Source organism: Hippocampus bargibanti, linkage group LG12 (assembly GCF_051943395.1).
Source record: "Hippocampus bargibanti isolate YZ-2025 linkage group LG12, ASM5194339v1, whole genome shotgun sequence".
Taxonomy (NCBI): domain Eukaryota; kingdom Metazoa; phylum Chordata; class Actinopteri; order Syngnathiformes; family Syngnathidae; genus Hippocampus; species Hippocampus bargibanti.
The window spans coordinates 9742599-9761840 of record NC_142745.1 but is presented as its reverse complement, the minus strand read 5'-3'; the positions used below and the strand labels follow the sequence as shown (position 1 = coordinate 9761840).

The 19242-nt window shown below is 38.8% G+C and overlaps 1 protein-coding gene across 2 annotated transcripts in view; it reads right to left on the bottom strand.

The window, feature by feature from the left end:
- Nucleotides 1-18895, bottom strand: part of atg7 (ATG7 autophagy related 7 homolog (S. cerevisiae)) — a 48167-nt gene extending 29272 nt beyond the window's left edge. The window contains exons 1-17 of one of the 2 annotated variants that reach the window (XM_089009392.1): nt 18497-18895; nt 17051-17219; nt 16504-16558; nt 15919-16036; nt 15758-15835; nt 15563-15679; nt 14523-14669; nt 13622-13710; nt 12096-12217; nt 11534-11624; nt 9695-9839; nt 9453-9611; nt 9190-9384; nt 8252-8491; nt 6392-6507; nt 5591-5666; nt 3278-3358 (exon numbers count right to left, since the gene is read on the bottom strand). In XM_089009392.1, the coding sequence (XP_088865518.1) occupies nt 3278-3358; nt 5591-5666; nt 6392-6507; nt 8252-8491; nt 9190-9384; nt 9453-9611; nt 9695-9839; nt 11534-11624; nt 12096-12217; nt 13622-13710; nt 14523-14669; nt 15563-15679; nt 15758-15835; nt 15919-16036; nt 16504-16558; nt 17051-17204 (1983 nt within the window). In that variant the 5' untranslated portion in view covers nt 17205-17219; nt 18497-18895. The other variant, XM_089009393.1, reaches the window with a different exon arrangement.
- Between the last annotated feature and the right edge of the window lie 347 nt (nt 18896-19242).

The following is a 19242-nucleotide window of genomic DNA, read 5'->3' as shown; positions in this document are numbered from 1 at the left end:
CGCCCAGTTCCCAAAAAGCACAGTGAGCTACTTGCCACTTTTCATTGACCGATTACAAGTTTGAACACACTTATGACGCTAATTAGAGGACAGACCCAAAATGAACACGGTCAAATTATTTTCAATGTGTTCATGACCCACCATTATTTTTACCCAGGCCAGCTGTTTAGAGAGGGGTTTTTAATATTTCTGATGAACCACAATTCTAAAGAAATGTTAAAATTTTCCTTGGTTCATTTCACACAATATTTGGAACTACATTTGCAAATTCAAGTTATTGTTGAAACCGCTGATGGTTTTCCATTCACAAAAGGATACCAACGTGTGTAGATGAAAAATTTTATTTCATTGATGTTGACATTGAGTATGGAACAGAAAAGAATGTGATTTTAATACTTTTAATGATGACGGCAAGTGGACACTTTTAAGAGAGTTGAGGCGGCCGGTGTCAAATAAGGATTAGCCACAGATCAGTCCCTTTATATGGTAGCTGCACTTTGCAGCGTTGCTATTTTAATTGTCGACTTCATAAAATGGGAAGTCTTCTTGCTGACCTGACATATTCTGTCTATTAAATGATAAAGGAAGCTAAACCCCGAAATTTTGTTTACCCAGAATACGTTTCCCCTTTCAAGTGTAACGTCACACTTTACGTTCAGTGCACTGGTCTGATTTTTTTTTTTTTTTTTTTTTTTTTTAGTAGGCGACAAGTAAACAGCTCCCAGTGACTCAGTGGCTTTGACTCTCCCTGTGTTAATATATCTGTGGTCTCCACGGCACATTTTAAAACACACATACGCATACAAACCATGCTCAGTCTTATTAAGTAACCACTTATAGGCATGAGCGCATTTCAGAAGAACACAGGAAGTGAACGGACTTAAATAACAAGGTTGTGCAAGACGCTGTAAATACAGGGTGTTGAGTTTATTGGTCAAAAATAAACAAAATTACTTTTATTTTATTAAAGCAAATTAAATGTATGATCTGTTTTATTGCTAACATTAGATCACATGCTAAGCTGTCGCAAGTGGAGACTGTCAAGTACAAGACTGCAGCATCTAGAGCTGAAGTTTGAATTAGAACATGCAAATCAAGTGTGTTTTAACCTCAAATAGCGGTCCACGTTCAAGTCTTCCTGTAGAATAGAAATTCAACTACACATTCCAAGTTTGGAGACATTTTCTAGTCATTGTAGCAATGGCTCTTAGCTTTGTTAGCACTGCTTTCTTTATTCCATTTTAAGACATATTCTGAAATGTTGGAATACTTTCAGCCTATCAACAGCCAGTGGAGGTTTAAGTCATCCATACACTCACTGTATGGCACTGGATACTTAGAATATCTGTGCTCAAGATAGTACTTTATGTAACCAATAAAAAATGAATTACATAGGGAGTAGCACCGTGGGACAAATATGAATGAAATCATGGAAAATCCCTACAAATTCTAATAACATAGGTATCATATTATTTGTTTTTCTACTTTTTCCTTTCCTTTTATCTTCCTTTTAGATTTTATATTTGCTACTGTGAAATGTAAATTTCTCCACTGTGAGACTAAAAAAGGCTAATCTAATCTATTTGGTGGTGTTAGCATCAGTAGCTAATACTAAGGGGCATCTGGCACCATTTTAGACAAATGTCAGTCGCGTAGTTTTAGTTAGTTTTCTTGGCATGCAGTCCCAATGAAGCACGCATACAAGCATGCACGCAGAGTGAAAAAAAGCCCCAACTCTAAAGGAACTGCTTCAGTCCAGACAGGGGCAGAATTGTTTTGTTTCCATAGTGACCTGGCAGCACACAGCTGACTGACACTGACACACACTTACACATTAGTGTGAAGAGGTTGGTGATTGGACACACAAACGGAAGGGGGAAGGGGTAGTGGAAGGAGCTGGAAAGAGTTGAAAATGTAAAACTGCATATTTGAGATGTGAATTTGTCTAGATAGAAGACAGAAAGAGTAGAATACAGGGCAAAACGGGGTGGGGAAATGTTTGGGTGGGATTTAAAGTAAATGAAAACACAGCATTTTTCTCTCTGTGTCATGTTCATGACTACACTAGCTTGTACTGTGCTAATAATCGCATCAGTCACAGAAACAAGACACTTAGCAACGAAGGTGGAGAAACGCTTATCCCGCTACCCCCTTCCCATGATTGGGGTCTTCACATGAAAGTGATAGATGTGTGGCTTTATGACCTTTTTATGGACACAAAGACCGCATTGAGATTGGGGGATAAAAGAAAGACTTTGGCGAGCCTTTCACTTCCTCCCACTGTCTCCGTCTTTGAACACTCAAGCCGCGTTTTCTACAAGCGGTGTACAGTTCAACGCGGTTCACCATAAGACGTTTTGAAACCATAAACGCCTATAGCCGCCTTATGTTTTTATCCCATGATGTGTGGACTGATTACAGACATGGCCATGTGTGTTCAAAAGTACAAATCTGGAAAACTAATTGGATAACGTTTATATCAGAGTGATAAGGCAAATATCTGATTTTTTAGGGTTTCAAGACAGGCATAGGTTTTCGAAAACATTTGTTTCAAAACAAAGTTGGGGGTTCTAATTAGGTTTTGAAAGGAAACAACTAGAGTTAGGATTTAAAAACAGGATTAGGGTTTCAATATAGGTTACAAGTTGCGGTTGGGGTTTCAAATAGCAGAGCTACTTTTAAAATAAGGCTAGATTTACAAAACAGGTTGAGTTTGGTACTGAGTTGGTAGCCAGGCTTGGTGTTTTAATTTCAGGTTTGTAGCCAGTGATAGGGTTTCAGTTACGGTTTTTCAAATTAGGGTTTGAAGCTAAGAGTTATGGTTTCAATCAGTTCGACCTTCAATCATCAACTCCATCATTGTTTGCGTCATATTCGGTGTGTGATGCAACATAGCGCAATGCTTTTTTTTTGTGAAAGAGCAAATGGAGGACTATTGCTCAAACACAAACAAACACACATACACACACAAAAGCTTTTACATTTGCTAGTGACACAAGTGAGCAAATGCTGCCTGATTGATTTTCCAGCTTTTCTTGGCATTCCTTATTCCTCCTGGAGCAACATTTCAACATACGCTCTCCTGATTTTGCAGCAGCCTCTCCACACACACGCATAAAGAAAACAGCAATCACCCTCCCCCATTTCTGCATTTTGGGTCACATCCTCATGGTACAATTTAAAAACAACACTACCAACAGTGGCGACCACGCTGATGTCGTTCGCCACATTCAGTTTGAAATGTATTTAGGGGCAAAAGGGGTGTGGTGCTACTTACAACAGGTGAGCAGGCGGTGCACTTGTCGAAGGCCAGGCTGGCAGGCAAGACGTTGTCGAATCTGGAGAGGAAGCCGCGAATCTGAGGAGAGAAAGGCATTAAAAGCTAAACAACCTACTGACATTGTAAACATATCATAACATATTACATTTTTATCCACGGAACGCCTGTTAAAATGTCACTGATATATTTAGCCAAGCCATAAATCTGCCACTTGAAGGCCTCTGGAGTAGATTTTAATTTAATGTGTGTCTGTCCCAAGGTTAAAACACATGCTCATGGCGCCCCGTGGTGGCAGGGAGATGAATAGCAGTTGACTGGAAAGCCGGACATAAAAGAATCTTATTCAGTAAAAATAAGAAAAAGAAACATTCTCAAAATAAAGTCAAAATGTTAAAACATTTCACGAGTAATTTGTAAGAAAAAATATTTTTTAACAAGAGGCAAGCCGTTGAGAATATTGAAATGAAATGTGTCCCTGCTAAGAATAATGTATGTTAAAAAAATAAAAAAATAGATGTATAATTTTTTATTTCTATTATTTATTAATTTTCAGTCCGATTCAGAAAAATCACGGATACAAGAATAATATTCAATTCAAGTTTTATAAAGAAGTCCATTTATGAGAGAAAAAGCGGAAATAGGCACTTTTGAGAATTAACCATCAATACTAAAATAAAGTTACGAGAAAAAAAACCATTTGAGATGAAACACTGCTTTGACCAGTCAAGTACATTTTGATAAAAATAAAGATTATTTATTACAATAAATAAATGCGCAAAGTTGTTGCTTTTTACCAAAAACTAAGTCTGGGAACAAACGCAAAATAGAACTTTGCCTCCTGAGAATAAATTCCAAATATATTTATATTAATATATATATAACATTAACAAAATAAAAGTGGTGCCGCCAAAAGAAAATTCACAATTGAGAACGAAGCAATGACTTTATCTCGCAAATTCATAATGTCAAATCATGATTTGAGGAGACTCCTTTAATCATGTAAAAAAAAATAGTTCGTTCACAAATCATGACTTGTAATTTCCTCATTCGGCCACAAGTGGGAACTGCAATATTACAAAACCGGAGCAAATTTTTTACGTTGTAGTGGCATAGTCTCTCATTTTTTTATTCCAAGAAGAAAAAAAGGTGTACATTTTCACCACATAAAATCATCCTAATCATCACCTTTCAAATAAAACACACACAGCTGCACATTTTCATGCCATCTTCCATCCACGCTGAGCAACCCTAAGCAGCAGATGTGTCGAGCAAATGGCAGAACTTGTCAGTGTGATGAACACAGTGATCAAGATGATGATGACGATGCAAATGTCATGTGTGAGAGTTAACACCTGAAATAGTTGCAAAAGAGCACAGCTTGCTATCTAGATACACAATTATCTTTTCAAAAATGTTTCATTTCCAATGGATATCTCATGAATAATTATAATACAATCTCTGAAATTGTTTTGTGCATATTTGCCAGTTGGTGTCGGACAAAAATAAATACAAAAATAAATAAAATATGAAGTCTCATCAGATGACAGAAGTGTGCCCTTAAAACACCCGATTATAAAAGACTTGCATCCATGCACAGGAACAGGACAAACAGTACAATGAAACACTTGGCTGGATGAACTGCTGGTATTTCTATGGCAACTGGTTAACTTTGGCCAAAATACATTTCTCAATCATACACACCAACTTCTCACATCATGTTCATCTGATAGGAACAAATAAAAAAATGTACTTTGTAAGAAAGGTTAAAATTAAACCAGATGTGTCAAAAATGTGGCCAACGGGGCAGAGCTGGCCGCTAAAGAGGTTCTATCAGGTCCGCAGCATAAATTAAAAGTGAAAAAAAGTGAAATAGTATTAGCAGATAAAAGCTGTATTCTGACGATAATTTTGTTGTCCTGCATTTATACAATCAGTGGAATCAGTTGCAATGCAGATACTAAATGTGAATGTAAGTATATCTTCCTTTCCAGGCTAATGACTCATCTTCAAATGAGAAGTTCTATTTGGTTTTATTTTTTTCTGAAACCAAAAAAGTATAACTAAAATTACATCTCCAATTCTTCGGTCATGTCCTTACACATGTTGACAGCTAAACTATCATGATGGTTGCTCAAGGTTTAACAGTGCAGATTTCATTTTTGGAGATTTCAACGTATTCCTGAATGTGGTTGGATTACAAAGAACCATAGGGGGTCATCATTGAGAGTCAATGTAGCTTTAGTTGAGGCATATTAAAGCAGCAGGCTGTCGTGGACAGTGCATCATGTAAGAAAAGTGAGTCCTTGGTACCTGATGGGGAACTAGCCCGAGCGACGTGGGAGGTTCGTTCATTCGGTCATCGCTGCTGCTGGCCACAGCGTAGCCTCTGAACACAAGGTGACAGACATCCTTCATGTGAATGCCATGCGGACATGATGAGTAATTGCCATCAAATAGATGGAGAAAAATAGCACTAATGAACAAAAGGTCGTGAGCTCTTGCAGGAAATGATACATCAGAAAAGTAAAACCCACACATTTGACAAGTTGAAGTTTTCAGCCGTAATGGGTAACCATGGCTACCAGTCCAAAAACAACTTTGTGGAGCAGTCGTGGTGATTATGTTTTTTTTTCCTGGGTAAGAAAATGGCTGCAAGGCAACATTTGGAAAACTTTTTTCATTCGTTGAAAAAAATAAATAAATATATATATATATATACAAATTTGAAAATATACACCATTCATTGGGGGTGTGCCTCATACTCCAGTGCGCCTTATACACCAGAAAATACGGTACTTGTTTACTTTAATATGCAGCTCAATCCTGACAAAGGGTGTGGCATTTATAAAGGGGAAGATAGTCTTCATAGTGGGAAATACCAACACTTTAAATTCCCGACATTTTTACACTTGAAAATATACAATATATCAGGAAATCCCCCAAAAAACGATATTTAAAATAATATATAGTAATAAACTAATTCCAAAAGAGCTGGTATTTCATATCACGCCGTATTAACAATTTGGTATTGAACAGGCCACATCCATTAAGACACGGCAGTAATCACTTTCCGCTCAGTCAGGATAACGTTGCTGTGGCAACCGTGCTCACCCTTCACTGTGTTGCAAAATGGACACCATCATCTCCACCGCCAGAGCGCCAGCAATCATGGCCAGACCCGGTCGGCTTACGGTGCACTGCTGGTCCAGAGTCCGATCCCGGGTTGACTGTTTAAAAAATAATAATAATAAATAAAATAAAAATGAAATGAAATGTTAATTGCCAAGATTAAAAAGTTATGTTCTTACATTAATTTCTAGTACATTTTACATATCGTGGGACATTGTGATTTCTGATGAATGTTGAAATTGTGATCATTTTAAAATATAAACACTGTACGCTTTTCATATTGAATGCCACTCTGCCAGTTAAAATTACAATGTAAATTACAAACACATTCACAGAATGACAAGAATTTAATAAACACCCCCCCCCCCCAAAAGAAATACAGCACATTCATAACATACAACTCTGCATTGACCGGTAGCATGGGGCCCTTTGTTTAAAAAAATATATTACTGATCTTAGCAGGGAGCGGAGGACTGCTGAATGAGTCTTCCAATTGAATGGCACTTTGAATACCTCATGAAAAAGTTCTCTAAAATGACTCACGTTGATATATTGAGTGGGAAGAAATACATAAAAGAAAGCATTAGAGAAGAAAAAAAAGGAAAGATGAAGATGTTTTGTGAGATATTTCAAATAAAGTCCTGACCACACATGGTCCTGATAATAAATCTTCGACAGGTCGCACTACCTGTGGCCTAGCAATTTCACAAAAACACAGTGTGCTTTTATTTCGATTTAATCTGCTGCCTGTCGAGGTCAATGAATTCTATGTTTTGAGGGCTGGGAGGCTAAAATTGCTTTTCTATAAAGCAATTTGACATTTGCCTCATATTTGGTGATAACTTTGGTAATTATTATGACCATTTCAATCCTTTAGACATTAGATGTGGCAATTATTTTTTTTCAAACCCATTTTGGCGGCATTCAATAAATACATCTCGAATTTTCCAGAATATATTTCCGCTCATTCAAATAACCCAACATACATATATAACTGACAAGTGTGCATCATGAGGTTCATTATCCAATATTTCATGTTAAAATTTAGCAACGAGTGGAGCTAGATTAGTTTTTTTTCTTATAATTGTCTGCCAGATGACTCATTTTTCAATTTAAGATAACCTTTATTACTCCCGCATTGTAGAAATGAACCATAACCTCCATAGCATGCAGCAGAATTTCACATCTCAAGACTGAAATGACAAGTACATTTCATTATGGATGTTGAATATCAGTGTGCATGTAAAATAAGCGACAAACATATTTTTTAAAAAGCAGAAGAAAATATCAATAAGCAAAAGTCTGGGGTGATAATTAAATGACTTATGACTTAAACTCATTCACTGCCAGATGTGCAAACGTGTCCAGCGCCACGGTTTTTGTCATTTTCACTCAAATTCCAGGACCCACAGAATATTGAGTTTTAGGCCTAAATAAACATTCAATGCAGAGTAAGAAACCTTAGAATCTCTCTTTCATCAGAAAAAAAGAGTACATTCCTAAATTATGTGGGTGAGGAGTTATATGGGCTTGAAATGAGGGCGACTGTCAAAAATACAATGCAATACAAACATATTGGTTTATATAGCGCTTCAACAACAGCTGAGGCGCTAACATGCAAAAAAAGGAAATGCTGCCCCCTCGTGGAATGGAAAAAAACATTGCCAGAGGTCTGGCCAGCGGTGTATCCGCACCGCTCGCAAGAAAAACCAAAAGCCTAAAATATTCGGGAATGGCGCTCTACGTCATTTTTTCAATTCTGGAAAAAAAATCAGGAATGGCAGTGAATGAGTGAAGTAAGAAATGTGCAAATAAAGTACTTTATATGCTATAGACTCTTACATCTCCTGGAGCCACAACGTCGTTGCAAAAGTAGCAGCCCAGCTTGTGTCCAGGAATGTTGGAAAAGAGGGACGATGCCGGCACAGAGGAAGATGAGCCGGCTGGCGTGGATGACGCCGATGATGCAGACGAACAGGAAGGGGAGGAATCGGCATCACCACCGGCGTTTTGGCGAACTTTCTTCAGACCGTGTCGCATCACCACGAATGTGTCGAAGCCAAGAGCAGCGTTGACCACCAGCTTCCAAAAGAGACAAGATTACAATTTGTGAAGCAGGTTTTTTTAATAGAGTGGAGGTCAAATGTTTCCATAAACTTATGAGCAGAAATACATCAATGTGAAAGGCTTTTCAATGCTGTGACCGATGTCCCTGAAAGGGTTCATTCATTCATTCATTCATTCATTCATTCATTCATACAGTACATTTTAATTTGAATGGGTGATTGAAAGAATCTCTCTCGGCTCCATTCAAAATTGGGGTTTCCATGATATTACAGTATTGTATTGAGACAAAAGCTGCGTGGAAGAGTTTTATGTATTAGCAAGGATGAAGGCCTTTTAAACACAACTGCAGCGGAAACAAACTTAACACACAAGAATTAAATCAGAACAAAAGTAATAATAGTAATAATCATAACGCCAATTTGGCTTCCATGTGTCATCTCTTTTGTAACGGCATTTCCTTTAAGACAACTGCAAAATAGGGAGTTTATCACATTATTGTTTAGGTATTACGTCACATTATTTGTTATCTTGTATTTTTTTGTTGTTGTTTTGACTTCAAGATGGCGCTGCGTGAGTGCCTTTCCAGCAGCTCTGTATGTTGTTTTTTCTACTTCTTTCTTTCCTTTTATCTTCCTTTCATAACTTTGCTGCTGTGAAATGTAAATTTCAAGCACTACGAGACAATCTCATCATGACAATGTTCCATTACTCACCTTCCTCTTACTTCCGGCAATCACGGTGGGCAGCCAGCGGCTCTCTCTTGTGTCCATTAGTAAGAAGACCACATCGTGTTCAGCGATTAGCTTCTCCAACTGTTCCACATCCTTCTGGGCCTGGGCCAGAGTGGCGTGGGAGAAATTCACCGGGTGACCCGGCATGGGAATGCTCATGTTGAAGCCCTCTGCGTTCTGACAGGATGATGAAAATAGGTGGATGGAGGAGCGGAGGCATTGAACATGTCACAAACTGAACTGACCACACCAGGAAAGATTTTGGTGAGCCGCTCGACAGCGGCCGTGGCTTTAGCCTTTCCTCCTCCGAGACAGTCTTCAAACTCGTAAAGAGGCTGCCGCACCGGATTTGAGTAGGATATCTTTGCATTGTCCACAAAGGTGATGTGTCTTACTCCCCAGCCCTACACAAGGAAAGTAAAAATGACCTCTTTTTTTAAATGATTTTTTTTAATTTTACAAATCACTTCCATCTATTTACACTCACCATTAGAGTCCTGGCCACATTGCAACCCAGTGTTCCAGCTCCCAGCAGAAGACATTTGGTGTTGACCACCTTGTCCAAGTCCAGTGAAGGGACTAGTCTCCATCGCATCAGTTTCAGGTTGAGATCTACTGATGATTCTGCAAGCCTGAAAAGCAAAACAACATCAATTTAGCACTTGACAACGATCCCTTAAAGGACAACCGACGTGTCCAGACAAGTTGTGTCCATAATTTGTAAAATGGCTTCAAATGACTTCTACTGAGCGTATTTTACAAAGATTCCACCGCATATAGCTATATTTTACGTTTTAAGACTCGCGCTGAATATTCCGGAAGTCTTGTTTTTGAGTTGGTGACGAGTCCTCACGTTACGTCACTGAAGGAACGCCCCTGACCGAAAAAAGGACACATTGTAGCAGTCCTTCCATCACGTCAATGTATTTTGCTGTACATGTTTGGTCTGAAAACTTCGTGTTGCACCAAGAAGAGGCAGAAGAGGGCGACAAAGCTCCGTGTAAGGAATTAATCAGCCTGTGGAAACGGCCAATTTTCTGCCTCTTTTTGGTGCTACATTTCCCCCCTCTATTGCCTCAAAATGGCACGGAATAAATTCTTTAATCGATTGCAAACGTGTGCTTTCCTCTTCAGAACTATTTGAATCATATTCATAACTGGATGAGTAATAAGAAAGCATATTCTCCGAATCTGAAGCCATTGTTTTGATTCTCCTGCAAGGCAAGACGTCTTGGGGTGACACATCGAACAAGGGGGCGGGACCTTCTGAAACTGGCACACTTCGGGGTTCATTTTTTTTTTTTCAGATTTTGGAGACTAAGTCATTTTTAATGGTGTTTTGCATTTGACTAAAAATATATACTGCGTGTTTTGGGTATTTTAGATGCTATAAAACGTTTTTCTGATGTCAGTCAGGAAACAAAAAAGTGATGTCGGTTGTCCTTTAAGGGACATTTGGTAATTAGAAAATGTTGTGTTTGCACTACTGGTACTTATAGGCGTACATTTGTTTTGCATTGTTACACAAACAAGCAAATCTTTTGTAAATCAGAAAATGTCAACGATTATATCACAGTTAGATTCTTCATTGAAGTTCGAGGAGCTACTTTACAAAGCCCCACTCTTTTCTGTTCTCATGCGTGTTGGACTATACGGAATGACGGTACGATGATACTAAAGCCAAACGTTAAGCAGAGCTGCAATGTATCCATAAACTTGTAGGTAACATTACAATTGTTTAGCCTTGTGTCAGAGATATGACAAACAGACACCGTGGACAGAGACTCAGAACCAGAAAGATTGTCCCCACTGCCGGCAAGAGACACAGTCATCAGATGACATACGTCTGAATTGTGCGCCCCTCTGCCAAGCTATTTATTGAGAGTATATGCAAATTACAGTGATATATTAGTAAAACACAGTTTTCTTGATTATAATGCCACGCCTCTGGGCGTTCTGAGCACCAACAGCTGCAAGCAGTAAAACATAAGACATTTTAATTGGTTGTCTTTTCCAAGAACTGATAAGTTTGTAATCTGGCGCTTGTGCAGGATGTTTAAGCCGTAAATAACTTTGGTGAAAAAGGAGTATCTAAAGCCCTAAATTCTGTGCAAGGCCGGACCTTCTAGAATCTAGATGGAGACGACAGTTCACCTTGCCGTGTCTGTTTCACTCAGATTTACTGTGGCCATCTGCGCTTTGACTGTAGGCCCATTGTTTAGTTGGTCAGCAAAGCACGGCACTTTTAAACATGATAAATTATTATTCTCCATCACCTTGGTAGAATTGTATTCAAGTGGGTGTTTTGTGATTTTTTTCACACTACCTTTTAGGGTCCATACATTCACTGAGGTTGACCATTCGGGGTCCCATTGCTCCCTTGGCATTCTTCTCCCAACCAACACTCTTCGGACATGCTGTGGACATCAACAAAAGTGAAATAAAAACTTACTGTACTTGCGCAGGTGACAAAGAAAAGGGATGCAGTATGGCAAACGCGGGTAGGACTTACATTTTATGAAGCAACTTTGTCACTGGTTATGGCGGTGCATACTTTACAAGACAATTTTGATTCATAGGGCAGCATAGAATATATTACTATAAAGAAATTTAAAGGGTTAACTTCCTGCTTAAGATATTGCAGTCAGAGGCAGTTTAGGTAAACTAAAACCCCTCAGTTGAACTCATCCAACATCTTCATAGATCACAATGTGCCACTTCCCTTCAGGCTATTTTCATTTCATCAGCAGTTCATCCCTTATTCAAAAGATGTGATGGGAGAAGCGGGAAGTTAAGCAGGGCAGAGGGTTCATATCAGTTGAGACGTGCATGAAAACAACCACAATTAAAGAAGGATTATAGTTTTCATTAGAAAAAAAAATAATTACCAGAGTCTAATGGAAGTTCAGGTAGTTGGACGTGAAAAATGACACTGTGCTGAATGGAGCGGATTCCTTGTAGGGTTCTGTCCCTGAAACACAGGACCTCTACCGTGTCCAACTTTGCACCCCTGACACACAAAATAAATATAAAATTAATGTGTAGACAATATGACCTCATGCAAGCGTGAAAGTTGCCCTCATACACAAATTTTCATCAAGGTATTATCCAAGAACATTCACATAGTAATGCTTTCCCTAATAGGGTTATAACAAACCGTAGTCACATGACATCACACAAATTTGAGTGAAAACAACAAAGCAACAAATGTGATGCTCCTATTAGCACAATCAAGAGTTACAATTATTCTATGTACAGTATTAACATGGTAGATAGGAGAGATTAGACGCTATTCGTTTGGGCTAAAAAGTACCTGTGACACGGGGGAGCAAAAACATACTTTCAAGGTTTGCAATTAGTTTTGGGGCAATTTATCAGATGTCAAAAGTTATGCTCCTGGCCCATTGTGGTAATTTCTAAATTGCATCCCGTAATAGCCATTCCAAAAAGAGTGTGACAAAATCATGTGAGACTTCAGTTTAATGAGCATATAAAGCAGGGGTGTCAAACACTATAGTTTGATTTACAGTTCCTCTTGAAGGGCCGTAATGAATGAAACCATATAAAGAAGTCAAGAATAACACTTTATTCAGCTGTTGTTTAAGTTACTCTAATGAAGACTTTGGCAACAAGAAAATAATTATCGTATCACTCTTATTTTCAGAATGTGATATTTTGGTGACGATTTTAACAGGCACCATAAAAGTTGACATCTTTGATTAGCTTTCACTGACCACTTTTCTTGACCGAAGTATAACTTCTGGAAATGCGTGGGGGTATTCCTCATGAAACAATTGTAGTTGTCTTTTAGATTTCACACTTTTTGTTGCATTTTTTTCCGGCTGATGCCATTACATGACAATGATAAAAATGATGCTAACTCCTGACTCTCGATTCCAGGAATGACCCGTAGCACATGTACATCTAAAGGAAGCTAACAACTGCCACTGAGGTGATCACCTGTTCTAAATTTAGATATGATACTTAGCGATAACGTGTTTTGAATGAACGTTGGGTATTTACTATTTTAGCGATTTTTAACTTATTGTTTTTATTGGAAACCGTAATTCATTCAAAAAAAACATACTCATTTCGGCAAAACCGGAGTAGTGGGCAGGATTGTATTATAAGGTGATATACAGCCTATGATATACAAGATTAACTCCACATATGGGTACCCTTGACATCTATTAAAATGGGACTGAATGCCTTCCTGTTTTGATTTCCATTACCTCTTTGTAAGCCATCGTCAAAGCCTAAAGAACTGTGCTGTATTTTGGTATAATTTCCTTCTTATTATGCAATGGTTAACACCTCATCACACTCGTATGACAGTGAAGAATGCTAAATTGTTCCTTAAGCCAGGAATAAATTAAGTCATGACACACACACGCCCAGAAGAGTGAGTGTTTACCGTTGGCTAGCTAAGAGAACCAGTAGATTCCTCAGAGGCCATCCTGGATGTTGAGACAGAGTACATGGGTCATACACTCCGACCGTCACCTAGAAGAAAAGATCCTATTAAAATGCATGCATTATTTTCAGACTAGTACTTTCAGCTGAATGTTTTGCTTTTACGTTTCGTTTGGATTATTGCATTTTAGAGTTCATTTAAGTTTAAGTGGCAATGAATAAATTTCGACAACTTGCTGTCGCTATTCAAAGTCAATTTTGCACATGTGTTCATCTTAAACCTCGATGGATTTCATGTGGCAATATTAACAGATGTTATATTTATTTTTACATTTGCATGACAGTTAATAATGTTGACATTTTATTTGCATTGTTTCCAAACAGTGCAACAAGAGGAAATGGGCGGAAAAAAAAGACAGTGTTGCCTATAATGATGACACCATCCACTGTCTGCACATGAGAGTCAGCGACACAGACTCGCCACAGTTCACTTTGAACTGGAGTGCAAATTAAATTATTAGTCTTTAAATTATAAAACAATGTGCCATGATTTTGACTGTGAAGCTCTAATCCCGCTCTCGCCTCCCTGTATGGAATTTGCCTGCTCTCCCAGAGCCCACGTGGGTCTTCTCCGGGTCTTCCGGCTTCCTCTCACATTCGAAAAACATAAATGGCAGGCTGATTTAACACTCCATATTGACCCTAAGTGTGAGTCTGAGCATGAATAATAGCTAATTTGTGTGTGCCCTGCAATTTGCTGGCAAACGCAAAGTGGCCGAAGACTGCTGGGACCAGCACCCCCCGTGACCCTCGTGAGGATAAAGCGGTCAGGATGATGGATGAATGAATGAATGTATAATAGATCATGTTGCATCACAAACAAACAAAATGTTAACACCAACCTTTTGCGAGCCAGCAAAGAATCTCTTCCACTCTGCTAAAGGGGCCAACTGAACGGCATCATCTGTGTACTTCATTAGGAAATAGGGAACTGCAGTCGTCTCACCTTTGATACACAAGGCATCGTAGGCCTCCTGCAAAGCCAAGATCTGAAGCACAGACAATTAGAGGCCTTAATTAAACGAAAACTTGTTTTCACATATGGTGACGAAATCTAATAAACCACCCTGCTGCTATATAATATATAAGTACCCATCTTGATAAAGGCATTCTTGAATTAATTATTAAAACGTCTTAATCCTCTATTTCAGTTGCCTGGATTTTTTTGGTCAGAGGGCTAAACCAAAGCTCAGTGACACACTTGGGTGTAGAAATATTTTCTCTTATCTGTTTTTAGGAGTTATTTGTGTTATTGTTTTTTAATTGCAAGGCCAATTTTTACCACATTACCTAGCTAACCTGAAAAAATGGTTAACACGGTTCTCGCAATTACTGTCAGCAGCTTCCGACTCCATTCCCCCCTGAAGAAGAAGTCGTGCGTAACCCCGGCCTTGACTAAATTTCACATATGGATATATTATATTTGGAAAACGTTTTTCCATTCATTGAAGGTGCACCTTATGTAGTCCAGTACGCCTTATATATGGAAAAGGTTTGAAAATACATCATTCATTGGGGTTGCGCCTTATACTCCGATGCGCCTCATGCACTGGAAAATGCGGTACTGTATTTATTTTTCCTTAACAGCCTTGGCTTTCAAAAAGTTAAAAAACAATAGGTTCAGCCTTTTTAAATATTGATTCTCTATCAAATAGTAAAAATGCCCTTAATGATACATATTGTTGATGTTTTCAACATGTTTTGCTAAATGCTTTGTTGTAATGTCACCAAAGAAGGGTGATAGCAATGGCAAAGGGGAACAATGTGATGACAAGCACAGATTCGGTAATGAAACATACTGGAGAACCAAATTATTGTGGATGATTGTAGAAACCATTTTCCACCACAGAGAAATTTTACCACACTGATTAATAATACCGGCCTGTTTTGCGGAGAAAACCGTCTCCAGGACAGAAGGCTCCTTTACAATCTTAAGCCCTTCTGGGAAGCAGAGAGCGGGGAAACAGAACCAGTAGTAGAAATGGTACTTCTTCAAATCCTGGAGGAAGTTGAGAATAAATTTGTCAACTAACCCAAACGGGCACATGAAATGTTACAAAACGCTGCTGACACTTACTGCGAAAGTCAGCAGAATAAACCTGCAGAGGATGCTGGGGTCTGTGAGCGCATCGCCAGTCCGGATGGCATTCAAAAGCTAAAAAAACAAAAGGTGGTAAGGTTTTTCACACACTTTACATTCTTTATATGTGATATGCAGTATTTCAATATAGATCTCACCTCCTTGCACTCTCTGTCCAGTAAGGCCTTTTTGTCAGTGCCCTTGAAGGCATCCAGCGTGTTGGTGTTGTACAGTTTTCCAACAGCCTCGCAACAATGCGCTGGGGGGGACCCATCTCTGGTGTTAAGAAATAGAAAGGATAGTGACTGTACATTATGGTTTTCTGATATGCCTTTTACGTTTAAAACAGATCTGTGATTAAAGGAAATTTTTGGTTGTGTATGTAAACCTTTAACCGCTGTTCTGATGTCAAGGTCGAGTTGATTATGTAGATTGTCATCCAAACAGCTGAGCGGGCTTTTTATTTATGGATTACTTTGACAGTTTTGATGGAACTGCACAAAGGTGCAATGTCAGTGTGATGCTGAGTGCGGCTGGAAGTTTCAAAATGACTGATGACTAAGTGGATTTGAATGATCCTTTTTGGTCAAAGAGGTTCTGACATTGCCATCAGCTGAAAAGCCCACCGTGTTGTAAATTGCAGGTAAAAAAGAGAATGCTCATTTACAATTTGGACCTCTCTTTATCTGGTTGAATCTTGCAATCTGGCTCTTTTGGAACCAAAGGGAAGTCTTCCGACTTACACATCAAATGCGCTGAACTCTAAGGTCAAACGCGTGGGCAAACCAACTGGATCACCTAGATGAAATGGAAATAATAAGTGGTTATTTTTAGACATTATTCTTTCTGGTGACAATCCAAATGACCTGTTAGGTCTCGTAATGAATGATGTCATTAAAAAAATAAATGGTCTACTTTTCTACTAGCCTCAGTTTTGTGACCATGGAGACCAAAAATCTAACATAGGGAACGCCAGTTAAAAATTGGGATACATTCAAGACTCATCTGCAACACTTGCAAAAGCTGAGATTTGTAGAGCATATTAAAAACGGATTGTTTTTAATTGAGTTATTTCTCCCACAAGCTTGCTATTTTTGTGGAGGCAAATTGGTTATTAGAAAATAATAGCTAGATTTCACAAGTGTGCTTCATGTTGGGGCTCTTTTGTGATGGGCTGGCCTGTTTTTTGGGGGGATCTTTGAAGTGCTCATGCTAGTTGGATGACCTTAATGAAAGATTTCATTTTGATTTTCACAGCGATAAAATACACTCTGATATTTTGCATCTCACCATTGTAGTAGTAACCCTTGATGCATTTGGGGCTCTCATCCAGCCTGTAGTCATTGAGTTTCCTCTGCGTGAGCTGATGCCAGAAGCCTGCCTCCAGTGCGCTGCTGAAGGGCGCAAACTGCAGCTTGAGATCTGCAGAGTTGGACGCCGCCATATAGACACGGGATGGCTACATAAAAACAGATGATACCTTAGTATTTTCACATTAATTATTGATAGATAACTTGACATTAGAAAATTGACTGAAACTTGCCATGTTGACTTTGTCGAGTTTTGTTCTGTTTTATCAGAATTAACTGTAAATATTTTAATAATATCTCTACTAGGGCTGGAGGCAAAAGCTTGCAATTTGCGATAACATGCTTGCTGCATGAGGAGAATCTCAGGGTAGGCAATTTAAAGTACTGAGAGGGACACTTTTTTTTAATCAGTACTATTGGGTTTCGCTATGGACCACAGAAACATAAACCAGATGTACCCAAATAGAGCTGTATAGTGCCTCTTTGCAATTTTTTGATGATGATTATAGTGCAGCGTCTTCTACCGGAAATACATTCCTTGTGAGTTCTACATACTTGGCAATAAACATGATTCTGAAACATGATTCTGATTATGGCGAACAAATATAAAAATCATCATAATCTTGGAAAATTAGAAGCAACCCAGAGTGCGGCCCCCAATTGGGCATCCCTGATGCACCGTGGTTGCCAGTCAATCAAAGGGCAAATTTGGGCAACCATACGCAGCCATGATGTTTGGATTGGAGACAGTGCCACTGAAGAAAAGACAGGAAGCAGAGCTGGAGGTAGCAGAGCTGAAGATGTTGAGGTTTTCTTTGGGGGTGACCAGATTTGATAGGATCAGGAATGAGTACATTAGAGGGACAACTCATATTAGAGGCTTTGGAGAGAAAGTCAGAGAGGCCAGACTGAGATGGTTTGGACATGTCCAGAGGAGAGAGAGTGACTATATCGCGAGAAGGCCGATACGACCAGTCAGACTTTAGTTCGCTGACGAAGCCTCTTGGATAGGAGGCGAAACGTCCGACAGCTTCAAAAAGTACAGATGACGGCTATTTCTATTGTTTACATGCGTAAACAATAAAAATAAATTAGGGTCTTTGATTTTTTTTTTTTCATCATTCAAAAACTACCCAACAACTTAAACATGCGGTAAGTGTTATTACAATGCATCGGTGTCCTTTATGTGTTTTAAATGAATGAATATGGGATTTTACTGATCGATGGCAAACTCAATCAAAGATTTAGGAGGATTTTGTTCACCTGCTTTTGCCAACGTTCCCTAAATAAAAGTTAAATGCCGCTCTAACAACCGAATGCAGCAAGGTAAGGAAAGCAAAACGCCCCAAAAATTCTCCAAATGTTCGCCTGTCAAAACCAGCCAAACAACGCGATCAAAATCCACACCCAGACTTGATTCACTTACCTTGGAGATGTGTACTTCCGTATTCTTTGGTCATGTGATTGCACAACGCGTCACAAAATGATGCATCATGGGTAATTCATGATACCAGCCGAATTTAAATTAAACGTTGCTGAGTTTATGGTGCGTGCATCATTGAGTAAAACACAAAAAAGAAAAACATAAACACGAACGCACAAACCACGAAGAACGAGAATACTGACAAAAAGCTATAGGTGCCGTTTTTTTTCATGGTTAATTTCTAAACAAGTTAAACAGCGTGGACCTGCTCGTTGACTCAAACGCAGTGTAATGCAAGCCGACCATATAAGTGTCAGTAATAGTTTATAGTCACGTTTAACACGATCTTCGAATCAACTCTCCAAATGAAACATCTTTGCGGAGTAACGCGTAAGCGTCCAAAGGCGCAGAAGGAGCTGTTTTCAATGAAAACGATCCAGGAAGTTTGGAAATTGCCGCAGGACAAGATGTTAGGGATAGTGATAAAATCGCAGCGCTCAATGAAAGCGTAAAAAAGAGAACTTAAAAAAGAGACATCAAATCTTTCATGACCCTAAATTTTAAATACTGTGTATAAATAACATGAATGCGACATGTTCTGTCACAGCAATTCAAAGATCAACAACGATAGGAAAGATCAATACTGATTTATATTCATGTTGGTATTGGATCACTTTAAGCGTGGTTTGTCTTGTGTAGTGTGTGCGTGTGTGTGTGTGTGTGTGTGTATGTGTGTGTGTGGGGTGTGT